We start from the raw sequence: 11,868 nt of genomic DNA, 5'->3' as shown, positions 1-11,868 counted from the left end.
TCAAATGCAATTTCTGTTAGGTATTTATCCCCCATGAAAACAATTCATACGACACACACAGTTGTTGGCAGCAACCAAATGACTGTGCTCACTGTTGAGGAGCCTAAGCTTGGGATGGTATTTAAGTCTTGGCAAGAAATTGAAGCTTATTATAAGAAGTATGCTGAGCAGATTGGGTTTGGAGTGACAAGGGTGCAGGGAGTAAATTCTAAGCAGGACAAGAGTAAAAGAATTGCTACCACTTGGAAGTGTGAGTGTTGGGGAAGACCCGACATGAGGGCTAGGAGGGAAGCCAAAAAGAGGGCAAAGGCAATGGGAGTTGGAGGTGCAGAGGGATTAGTTGACGGTGATATATATGAGAATGAGTTGAGTCGTGCAAAGCGGACTTCAAAAAAGTGTGAATGTTTGGCCAGAATTTATGCTAGTCTTAATTAAGATGGTGCTTGGGAATTGATGACCGTGCACTTAGAGCATAATCACTTGATAGATCCGGCTTAAGCGAAGCTTGTGAAGGAGTATCGCATGAAGCACATCACCTCAAAGGTAAAGAAGAGGTTGATGGATTTCTATGAACAAGGTGTGCCGATATCTCAGATTCATGGGTGCATGGCAACTGAGCAAAATGGAGTGAAAAACATGTCGTTCACTGTCAAAGATTTACGACATGAGGTATACAAGGCTAGGCGATTGAAGATGGTTGGAGGTGATGCAGTGGCTATGATGGAGTTTTTTCAAAAAATGCAAGCCGGCAACCAAAACTTTTTCCACGCACAACGTTTAGATGAGGAGGGGAGGCTTAAGGATGTTTTGTGGGTAGATGCTAGAAGTAGAGTAGCATATGAGGAATTCGGGGATGTAGTTTGTTTTGACACAACCTACCTAACTAACGAGTATGAATTCCCTTTTGCTAACTTCGTTGGTGTGAAACACCATGGCCAAACTTTGTTGTTGGGATGCGCACTTATATCACATGAAGACTGTGATACTTTTGAATGGGTATTCCGGCAGTGGCTAGCATGCATGAACAACCGACCTCCTCAAGCTATTTTGACCGATCAAGCAGCAGCCATGCGGAGGCCCCTACTTGAAGTCATGCTAAACACTATTCACCGTTGGTGTATATGGCATATTATGAGCAAGATACCGGAAAAACTTGGCAAGTGTGGACGATTAGTTTTTTTCATTAACTAACCCTGTTTAACTACTAATAAGTATATGTTTTTGTTGTTTGTTAAATTTGATTGACTGTTCTACCCGTTAGCAGCATGATCAACTTCATATATATGGCTATACGGTGTTCTGCCTCACTGCATTTCAGATACCTTTAATGCAATCTGCCATTTCAAATATTTTAAATGTACACTATCTAACTATTAATAGTTTTATGTGGTGGTTGTACCTGCCATGTTGTGTTCCTTCTCAGTTTGTTCATAGGTTTAATTACAATGCCCCCCCGCACCTCTGGTACATATTTTCCTATCTTGTCATAGTTGCTCATGGAATATATTTCAGTGCTGGTCATATCTAATGAAAGACCTTTTTCTGTATTGATTTGTATATGATTAGTTACCAAGATTTTCTCAACCCTCTAAAAGCGGTTGTGTATGAGAGTTTTACCCCCATGGAGTTCCACGACCGATGGGTAGAGCTTATATATATCTGAGTACAATTTGGAGGAGAATGACTGGCTGCAAACCCTCCACAAAGAGAGTTATATGTAGGTCCCGTCTTACATGAAGGAGTTCTTTTGGGCAGGTATGAAAACCACTCAGAGGGTAGAGAGAATACATCGGTTTTTCGATGGCTATGTGAACCGACAAACCAAACTTCATGAGTTCCCTCAAAAAGTATTGCATGGCGTTGAACAAACGGCTCCAAGATGAGGAGAGTGCGGATGACCGTTGCTCCAAGTACCTGAGAAGGTTAGTTAGGGGGTTTAAGGTTGAAGAAATCTTTCGGAAGTTATACACGGACAATAAGTTCCAAGAAGTTCAAAAACAGTGTTCAAGGATGATGTACTGCAGCATTCGAGAGGAGAAGGTCTTGTCAGAAAGCCTTATTCATTATTTGGTGCGGGATCGTGTATGGATTGTTCCACCCGGTGCTAGTGAGGATGTAATTACAGATAGGCGGAGGATCTACAGTGTTTCATTCTTTCCGATCACAAAGGAGGTGCAATGTGAATGTAGGATGTTCGAGACACATGGCATACTATGCAAACACTCCATTAGGATCCTTGATGAAAATGATGTGGAAGTTCTTCCTGATAAGTACATTTTATCACGCTGGCGGAAAGACATTCCCCGGAGACACACAAGGGTCAAAGTTGCTGACCATGATCCCGGAGATACGGATCATGTGAAGAGATTTGACATGATGATGAAAAAATTTGAGCCTTTATGTGAAACTGCTGCGATGGTGAACGATCAGACAGTTCATATCGTGATTGAAGCACTCTCAAAACTACAAGCAGTAGTTAACGACTGTAGGGACAAGAAGCTTCAAGAAGATGTCCCTGTTGTGAGCACACTCTCATCAGTAGGAGCAGATGGAACGACCTCCTCAGTTCAGAACTCTATTCAGTCAGATCACAAAACTTGTCCACCCTCTATGGACCCTGTTATCAAAGACCCTGTTATTAAGAAAAGGCGAAGGAGAAGGCCAAAGGGTTCAAGGCACAAAACACATGCTGAAACCGGGTACAAGAACGCTAACAAGAAGCCCAAACATGTAAGTACAACCCTGGACAAAGTGAATTACTATACCTTGAGTCTTTAACTGACTCTGAGTATTGTTGTCTTTGATATTTTGTCTTTGATATTTTGTCGTAGGGTGCTGCAAAAGGTGGTGCAGGGGATGATGCAACTGGTAACGCTGAAACTGGGAACAAGACCAATAGTAAGAAGAAGGCCACTAATGTAAGTGTTTTTGTTAACCCTGATTACCAACTAAGGCTATTACACCATGAATCATGTGGTCACTGTCTGAATATTCTAACTGTTCTGGAACTGCAAATGGTAATAATTAGGCTACAGGTTCTGGGGTAGCTGTGAAAGGAAAAGGCAGGAAAGGTACTACAAGCAGGGGAGAAGCAAAAATTCCCAAGGGAAAGAGTAAGCAGACCAAAGCTAAGGGACAAGATGCATCTAAGGGACAGACTAAGCGACAATCCAATGCAATCAAGGGAAAGCAACCGGTAAGGGACTTAAGATCATTTATTTAATTATTAAAATGCAAAAGTAATGGTATTTAATTATTAAAATGCACAATATATGGTATTAATCTTGTTCAAAACACTTAATATGACCAAGTGAAGCGGAAACGGCTTGATGAGTTGCTGGGATAATGGAGACTAGACAAATATGCCCTATTGTGGTTCTGGTCCGCTGGAACCAGTATTAAATGATGTCCTTATTTTATCATGTGATCTTTTTGTGACGTTGTTGAGGTTATGCAACCTATGATCAGTTAGTAATGTATTTATGGTTAAGGTAGCACTGATGCTTGTATCCATAGGTTTTTGCCTTATTTTAGGTGAGCTGTTTGTGCTTTTGAAACTGAATGCATATTGTTCGATGGATTGTTAATCTATTTGTGTTTTATGGTTTTTTTTTTTTTTACTACTTTCTGGACAAGTTTCGTTTGGGACAATAATGAGGTAAGTGATCATAAGCACAGCTGATAGGATTAATAGGATACAAAGTTAATGTCACGATAATGGTTATGCTGATAAGATAGAGGATGAAATAACAAAACTATAATAGAGATTAGTGGTCAAACAACCCTGTTCAGATTACCATAAACTTACAAACGGTAGAGTAATCACTTTCAATTCACGGTTCTCAAAATGACGGTTAACTTAATTGGAGCAGTGATACATTGCAATAATGACGGTTAACATAATTGGAGCAGTGATACATTGCAATAATGAGGTAACTGATCATAAGCATAACCGATAGGATTTATAGGACACCTAAATAGTTAATGTCACGATTTTGGTTATGCATGCTAATAGGATAGATGATGAAATAATGACACAATAATTGAGATTAGTGGTAAAAAAACCATCATTTCATTTACGATTATAGGAACACTACAAACGGTAGAGTAATGAATTTTGATTCATGATTATCTAAATGACGGTTATCGATCATTGGACCTAGGATACATTGCAATGATAGTAAATCATAACATTGACACTAATGACCATATTACACTAATGAGGTTAGTGGTCAAATAGTCCTTTAAGATTAACGGTTAACCTAAAACGGCTAATGACATAACATAATGACATGCTTAAAGTGATGAATTACATAGCTAGGTTAATATTCTCAATCAATCAAGGCAATTGAGATAATCGATCATAGTGAAATGAGTGAAATAGCTAGGGTAATATTCCAAATCAATCGAGGCAAATGAGATAATCGATCACATGTATAATTTCAATTATAATTAAATCTAATCCATTATAAACTAAATTACATGATTAGTATTACACAAATATTTAAATTAAAATTATATAACTTCTATTATTATTCAACCACATAATGTATCAAGATCAAACAAAAAAATGTAACAATTGAGGGTTACTAGGGGTTATAGGGTTTAGGGTAATAGGATATAGGGTTTGCTAGTATAGTACTGTTGTTGAGACAACTCATGGGAAAGCTTTTATTGAGGTTGAGTGTACTAGTAAAACAAAAATTGAACTACAGACTGCAGAAGAATCAAATTTTGGTTCAAACAAACTACTAAAATAAATTTATTTGTCTTTATGTGCTTAGCAGCTAGCAAAAAAGCACTCTGTCTGCATAAGGGGAACTAGAATAAAAAGGATACCACACCTCCACAAATCTATTTCTTTATTTTGTTTCTATTCTTCACCTTTTCCATGGAAAACCCTCACACTCCCAACCCCTCTGGTTTCTACTTTGCGCCACCAACAAAGAACGCTGTTCATTGTTTCGAATACAACAAAAACACTGAGCCGGAAATCAAATTTAATGACTATGTTTACTTCTACAGTCCCAGAGGTTTGCCGACTTTAAATGTTGTAGAGTCCGATATCTTGAGGAAGATTGTTGCTAAGCCCACGGAGGAGCAACACAGGATGGACAAACTGATGATGATGGATGAGTCCGGGGTGATTCTTCCTGCTCACTTGCCCAACATAGCTGATGTCGTGGGTAAGCCCGAGGTTCAAGCCGTCATTCGAGAGCTGGAGAATGATGCAACCGTGGAATATGAGGGCAAAACTAAAATAATACCAAAGCGGTTGGTTAACTTGATCGACCCGAAGCCAATAGTCCCGCAAAGTGGCCCTATTTACTCTCTACGAATGGGTGGGTTTACCACGGAATTCGGGAGCTACACCGATGAATTTGTCTTCCTTCAGGTACAATTCGCCACTTTGATTAAATTGGTTTGTGTAATTATTTTTTTATTTACTTAGTTGCATTTCTGGTTAATATTTACTTGCATATATGCATGTTTTTAGGTACTTTACTTTCTTATAATGTATGTTCAAATAACATAACTGTTGTATTACTATGATTTTAGGACTATAATAACTAAGTTTTCCTTTTGGTTAAAAAGTTTGTAAAACTAGAGAATTATTAGGTTCCCGATGTACATACCGGACAAAATTATGAAATGGGGAGTTTAATGACTAAGCTAAAAAATTATAAATTATTCACTAATTTACTAATTAAACAAATATCACACCAATGTTTTTTTAATTTTTTATTTGTTTAAAATTTGGTGGGGCTAATTTTTAAAGGTCCCACGAATCATTCCATTACTTTTGAACTTATTAATTTCATTCCAACGTCTCTTATAACATGTTGTATTAAATTGGGACAGTAATTATTTTATACTGGTGGCCTAATTTTATAACCACAGGTTGCATTTGTTGCACTAGTTAGTAATGATGATTTAACTTTTATTTATTTAAATCAACCAGTTATCAATTTGGGCTACAAGATTGAACCACGTCATTAGGCTGGACCCTTTTAGTGGACTGTATATTGAGTTATTATAACCCCTACATGGATCAAGTTTAAATAGAGGAAATTATTGCAAATATGTTGTATTGAACGAACAATTACTTTGATTAATACGCTTTCTTAAAAATAAAAAAAAAAACTGTGATTAATACGCGATTTTGTATTTACAAAATGCAAGGTGAAAGACAAAATGAGCGCCATCAACTTCACGCTCACCCAGGACCAGTTCATTGAACATCAGCCCACAAGTCGCTACCAAGCTATTACGCTTCGCCCGGAGTTAGAAAATGACAAGAAGACCCTCAACATTGGCGCTGCTGTGATCCTATGGAGTGGTCGTAGGATAACAGTACACGACCATCATTTGTGCCCCACTTTCAACAAGTGGTTGGAACTCACAACCCTATTTTCATGATTGTGGCAGAAATCGGGGCAACATCCTTCAACACTGAAAGGATTCTGCGCAACCTTGGGACTGCTATGAGGTGGAGATTTGATGCAGGGAAGGGTATAATGGGAGGCAGCATCGTATTATGGGATCCAAGTAGAGTTAATGCTACGGTGATGGTTGCGGACTCACAAACTATTGAGCTCCGAATGCTGGGTTCAATCAATGCAAATGAGGTAAGTTCAGATCATATATTCCCCTAACTAATTCACTAATCATCTGCCATTTGTAACATAAAAAATTATTCATCAATTATTGTTAAATTGTATGAGCTAACTTAAATTATGTATTGGTGAACAGGAATAGGTGAACTGATGTGTGGCTTGCTGCGTCGAATGGGAGGATCTCATTAATTCACTACTATTATGTCTGTAATATATAAATGTTGGTGGACTAGTAATGGTACTTAGCTTGTGTGTTGCCTTTAAAATTTCAACTATCTGAGACTTGGACTACTATTATATTTGTAAAACAATTAAGCCTATGTGTGCTAACATGGGCATATGTGTGCGTGGTTTAACTCCACGTGTATGTATGATATTATGTGTTTATGTACGCTATTATGTTTGAGCTTTATGTTTTCTTCAAGGGCTGATTTGAGGTGACAAAGAACTAGTTAACATGCATCGTTTTCACAACTGGACAGATTTAAAACTCCAAAATTGCATTGTCGATTATCAGTAGTGTCATGTTTGCATAGAGCACCACAAAATAAAAGTAACTAATTACACCCAGGATTTAGCATTAAAAGTAATACAAGAAAAGTTTTATCCCACTGCAGAATCCCAACTCATCCCAATATCGAGCTCTTCATCCTAGCTTATGGTGTGCAACTGTGCACAATTGAACCCTTGCGTTATAACTCCACAATCTAAACATCAAAGTAATAGCAAGGATTCCTGAATCATCGCCACAGGAACAATTTTTAGACATCAAATTTTTAGACATCAAAAATCACACAACTTATAGCACCTCCATAATCCCATCTAAATCCTAAATTCGATACTCCTCACCTAATTTTCTCGGGTCCTAGTATTCGATCTCCCCAAACAACTCCACCTGTTTTACTTAACCATTCATTCATTCAGCAATGCACTTCATAAAATATGTTGATGGTTTCTTCCTTAATTACCAACTCACAAAATGTATGAAGCATCACCTCAAACTCGAACAAGAGATGGTGGATAAATATTAAATGGCGCCACAATTCACTAGTATTAACGAACAACTTTAAAAATCACAAGTATACACAAAACATTACCAAACTTCATTCATCTATCTATCCTTAATTGATGCATTAAAAAAATAACTTTATACAATAATGTTTAATAAAATCAATATCAAGAATGACACTAATTATATGCACGTTGCAAATTCAACAAAAGTACATGAAAAATCGAAAAATAATTCAAAAAAACACAAACCCTAATCATATATTCCCCAGATTCCAACAGAGGAAAGGCGAATCCAAAAATTCAATAAAAATAGCAAAATCAAATTAAAATAAAAACCCATATAATTCATTCCTCAAAAAATAATGGGTAATTCACAAAATCCCCAAAATTTTAATTTTTAGCCACATAATTCACAAAATCATCAAGTGGGGTCAAAATTGAAAACCCTAGCCTCACAAAAAAATTCACATGAAATTCCCCCAAAAATTAAATTAAAAACAACACAAAATAAAGGGAAATTACCTGACATTAAATGGAACATTCAAAGCTTGCTGCAATTTACAATTATTGAAGGCAGAATTAGGGGCAGAAAAGTTACAATCAGGAACAGAGATCTGGATATCATCTATATAAGAATAATCATACAACCAATTAGGGTTGATGAACATGTCTATTAGGTGATTTAATTAAAAAGCAATTTGATGAAAAAGGCTCAACCAGTAACTACAACAATAAACATTCCTACAGGTTATTACAAATTGATTTAAAGTAAGGTGATTTTATGAAAAAAGGCTCAACCGGTACCACAACAACAACAACAACAACAATCATCCTCCATTTTATTACAAAGTGCACACAACAGTTAAATAAATTAGTTCACAAGGAATCTTATTGCTCACTTAACACCAATGAGTATTATTGCTTCACTATGCAGTTCGCCCCCTCCTTTGCCTAACATGGACACTAACCCCCAGTTCTGTTGACACCATCTATCCAGAAAAAAGAGGGTAAGCCATCACCATATAAGAAAAAAAATCAGAATATTAAAAACAAAAGGAATGTACTACGCACGTTATGCTCATCTAAGGGTCCAACACTATCTCTTGCATCCCTTGGATGTTGTTCGCCATAAGCTACATCCAACACCTACAACAAAAAAAATATAGATTATTGCAGCCACATAACTAATGCCATTTATGATAAAAATGAATATGCTTACCCCTAACCTCCCAAAGTCCCCGGAAATCAGTTTGTCCATCTTCGAAGCTCTTCGAATATGCTGCATATTCCAGGCTTTGACTCTGGGAAAAACATCCCAATCAACAGCATCCCTATCTAAACGGTCCAAATAAAAGATCTGAAAAAAAAATTATATATATCATTAATAATTAATAATGGGGCCACATCAATAATCTATCAATAATATGCATGATAAACAAAACTAGTAAGTACTACCAAAGCCATACCACTGCAAATAGAGAACAACCCCCACATCCACTAGCAAATCCATTAGCATAGAACCGCCGGGCGAAGCTAGAACCACTCCTTATTAACTTCGATAAAACTAAAGCACACCAATCATATTGAACTGCTTCCATAGCACATCCAATTGTAGGTATAAGATCAGCTGCAAGCCTTGGTGACTGCGTAGGGCACAATATCATCCCCAACGAAACTATCAAGAACAGCGCCTTAAATTCCTCTTCCTCGGAAGCATCAAAGTACCCCTCTAAGCGATCCATCATATTCGAGCTCAACGGTATCCCGGCAGACGTGTAAACCCGACCAGATTGTCCAGTACACTCCCATCACTTTCCATACTTTAACAGAATTCTTTGAACCATTTCACGATCGTGTGGAGTCATTGTTTTGGTGCAAGGAACACTCCTTGATCCCATAGGTATCCCTAGAACCCAACGGATTTGTTTCTTAGAAAATCTAAACTCGACACCATCAGGACTAATCAACATTTTACTAATCGGATCTATACGAGTGACAAGCCAATAAGCTAGCTGGCTTGGAAGTTGCATATCAAATGCAAGATATAATAGACCACCAAAACCCATTTCAATCACTCAACGTTTTCTCCTATCATCAAATTTCTGACATATACGCCCAAACGTCTCCACACGGCAACTCATGTTCGGTGGCCGTCAACCGGACCCGGATTATTAGTACACACCAACACTTTTATAAACTTCTACACATAACAATAAAGCTTACCTTCTTGCTGCCCTTGGAAAGTTCCACCATCACACGTGCTCCACTTTTCACAGCTCCTCCACAAGTTAAACTATCATCCTAAAATGCATAATCAAGTAACCAGTGTTACTGGTAAATCAAATAAAATTCATTTCAAATAACCATTATTATTAAGCTCTTCAAGCACCAACACATCCCATTAAAATAAAAGCTTTACCTTGAACATGCCAGGCTCCAAACATATTGTTTTAGCCCTGCCTTTGGATACTTCCTGCAATTCATTTCAGACATTGAACACACCAATTAATTATTCAACTACAATCTCAGTAAACAATCCAAAATCATAACTTTTCTGAAAGACCATTCCATCCCACTAAACCCATAACAAGTCCAAGGAAGTTGAGTTACACCTCTCTCCAGAAAATTCTACCAATACTGAACAAAATACATACCAATTTTTCTGAACGTCAACGCTTAGAATCCTCTTCAGACATTTACACCTGTCCATTGCAACAATACCAATTCAACTACCGCGCAGCTCACCAAAAATTCACTTAACAAACACACTTCTTTCACTTATTTGAATATTTGATTACCATTCAATTCACAAAATAATCATCTAACATTCGATTTCACAAATACCCAACTAGCATTCAACTACTCGAATAATCAACATGCATTCATTTGTTCACTAGAAGGAACAACCCTAACATAATTACAACCCTGAATCCACCTAATTGGAACATACATCGAACAAAAAATTACAAGGACTACCTAACTCTGAAACCAATTTCGTGGCAATTAATAATTAACAAACAAATCAATTCATGTTCTTCGACATTCCTTGGATCTATTTCAACATAATTTTGGCAAATGGTATACAAATCAGGAGTAAATCAGTTCATTCTTCACCGCACAACAAAATTAAAACAATTCAAAACAACCAGAATAGCAGAATCGTAATGGAAAGCAGCTGAGATTTACCTTTGAACTGGCGTCAAATCTAGTGTATTTCCTCGAGTATTGCAGCTTCAAAAACTTCGTATCCCAACCTGTTCTAGCTGTACTTCGTGTTCTTTCAAAAAAAAAAAGTTCTACTTCCTGGTCTTTGTTACTTCTTCCACAGTAATTTCATTACTTTTACTGCAGTTACCTCTTTTTAACATCAAGTTAACACCGTCAATAACACTTTTACAGCTATCTCTTATTATATACCACGTCAAATATCGAAAATCCACTCATACCCCACGATATTACTGTATTGCCCTCAAGAGAAACAAGTGTGGTTAATCAATAAGAGAAACAGAGATTTCCTCTAAAGACTATATGATCTATGATCACATCTTGTTTCTTGATCGCTTCATTAAATAAATTCACAAATTTAAAAACAAAAAACCGATTTACATTAGTGTACTGTGTGGCAGGTTGAATGAGGAAAGTAATTAACTTTCCTTGTTTTTGCTCGCACGTGTCAATGTTATTTACAGTATTTGGTTTCCTCTCTCTTCCTAATTTTACGTCTCTCTCCTTTGCTCATTCTCTCTTCCGCCATATTTTTTGCTTCCGTTTCCGCCATTGTTACAAGCTTGTTTCAGCTTTCTTCCATCGATTTCTAGGTTTGTTTACTCATAGTTTTGTTTTCTTAATTTACTTTTTTTTTCTTTTTACTGTGAAAATCGTCTTGCAAACGAAGCTACTAACTGCAGGTGAATTTTTTCTTCAATTTTTATTTATGTATTCTGTTTTGCACTTTTCTTTACACACATTAGAAATAATCATCAAGGATCAATTGAAATAAAGGTAATTCGTGTTTAATTTGAATTCTAGGGTTTTATATGATGAATTTAACTAGGCTATATGGTGGGTTTTGTAATTTGTACAAATTTTACTTATTTTCATCTTTCAAATCAAATTATAGGGTTCTATGTTGTGGATGTTAATTTGCTTTGTCTTTTATGTAATTTGATTTTTGTTATCCTGCAATATGAAATTATACTTTATTGAAGAAATTTAAATTAATGTATTGAGTAGCTTTTCG

General features: G+C 36.7%; 2 protein-coding genes and 2 long non-coding RNA genes across 5 annotated transcripts; 2 read left to right on the top strand and 2 right to left on the bottom strand.

The window, feature by feature from the left end:
* Positions 1 to 522: 522 nt before the first annotated feature.
* On the top strand, positions 523 to 1,551 carry LOC145640406 (protein FAR1-RELATED SEQUENCE 3-like). The gene is made up of 2 exons (XM_081691689.1): positions 523 to 996; positions 1,513 to 1,551. Exons 1-2 carry the CDS (start codon positions 523 to 525, stop codon positions 1,549 to 1,551), a joined length of 513 nt encoding a protein of 170 aa, XP_081547815.1.
* Positions 1,552 to 6,362: 4,811 nt separating this feature from the next.
* Positions 6,363 to 7,035, top strand: LOC145638009 (uncharacterized). The gene is made up of 2 exons (XR_014114584.1): positions 6,363 to 6,629; positions 6,754 to 7,035. It is a non-coding gene; the product is annotated as an uncharacterized LOC145638009 (long non-coding RNA).
* A 1,273-nt stretch (positions 7,036 to 8,308) lies between these two features.
* LOC145638007 (uncharacterized) lies at positions 8,309 to 9,713 on the bottom strand. 2 transcript variants are annotated; one of them, XM_081688986.1, is made up of 4 exons: positions 9,095 to 9,713; positions 8,848 to 8,985; positions 8,700 to 8,761; positions 8,309 to 8,617 (listed from the first exon to the last, which is right to left on the bottom strand). In XM_081688986.1, the coding sequence occupies exons 1-3, from the start codon at positions 9,371 to 9,373 to the stop codon at positions 8,711 to 8,713; spliced, it is 468 nt and encodes a 155-aa protein (XP_081545112.1). In that variant the 5' UTR covers positions 9,374 to 9,713; the 3' UTR covers positions 8,309 to 8,617; positions 8,700 to 8,710. The 2 variants fall into 2 exon arrangements, with proteins under 2 accessions (XP_081545112.1, XP_081545109.1); XM_081688983.1 differs by having other exon boundaries at positions 8,700 to 8,774; positions 9,095 to 9,711.
* Positions 9,714 to 9,853: 140 nt separating this feature from the next.
* Positions 9,854 to 10,803, bottom strand: LOC145638008 (uncharacterized). Its single transcript, XR_014114583.1, has 3 exons — positions 10,283 to 10,803; positions 10,048 to 10,101; positions 9,854 to 9,929 (listed from the first exon to the last, which is right to left on the bottom strand). It is a non-coding gene; the product is annotated as an uncharacterized LOC145638008 (long non-coding RNA).
* Positions 10,804 to 11,868: the final 1,065 nt, after the last annotated feature.

The sequence above is a fragment of the Chenopodium album genome, chromosome 7, assembly GCF_948465745.1.
Source record: "Chenopodium album chromosome 7, dcCheAlbu1.1, whole genome shotgun sequence".
NCBI lineage: Eukaryota > Viridiplantae > Streptophyta > Magnoliopsida > Caryophyllales > Amaranthaceae > Chenopodium > Chenopodium album.
The sequence above is the reverse complement of the archived record's forward strand: the minus strand, read 5'-3'. Positions and strand labels throughout refer to the sequence as shown.

Coding starts and splice junctions, on each gene's coding strand:
- LOC145640406 (XM_081691689.1), top strand. CDS start 523: ATGAAGCACATCACCTCAAAGGTAAAGAAGAGGTTGATGGATTTCTAT. Junction 997..1,512: donor ACTGTGATACTTTTGAATGG/GTATTCCGGCAG, acceptor AATATATTTCAG/TGCTGGTCATATCTAATGAA.
- LOC145638007 (XM_081688983.1), bottom strand. CDS start 9,373: ATGATGGATCGCTTAGAGGGGTACTTTGATGCTTCCGAGGAAGAGGAA. Junction 8,986..9,094: donor GTTGTTCTCTATTTGCAGTG/GTATGGCTTTGG, acceptor TTTTTTTTTCAG/ATCTTTTATTTGGACCGTTT. Junction 8,775..8,847: donor GGGACTTTGGGAGGTTAGGG/GTAAGCATATTC, acceptor TTTTTGTTGTAG/GTGTTGGATGTAGCTTATGG.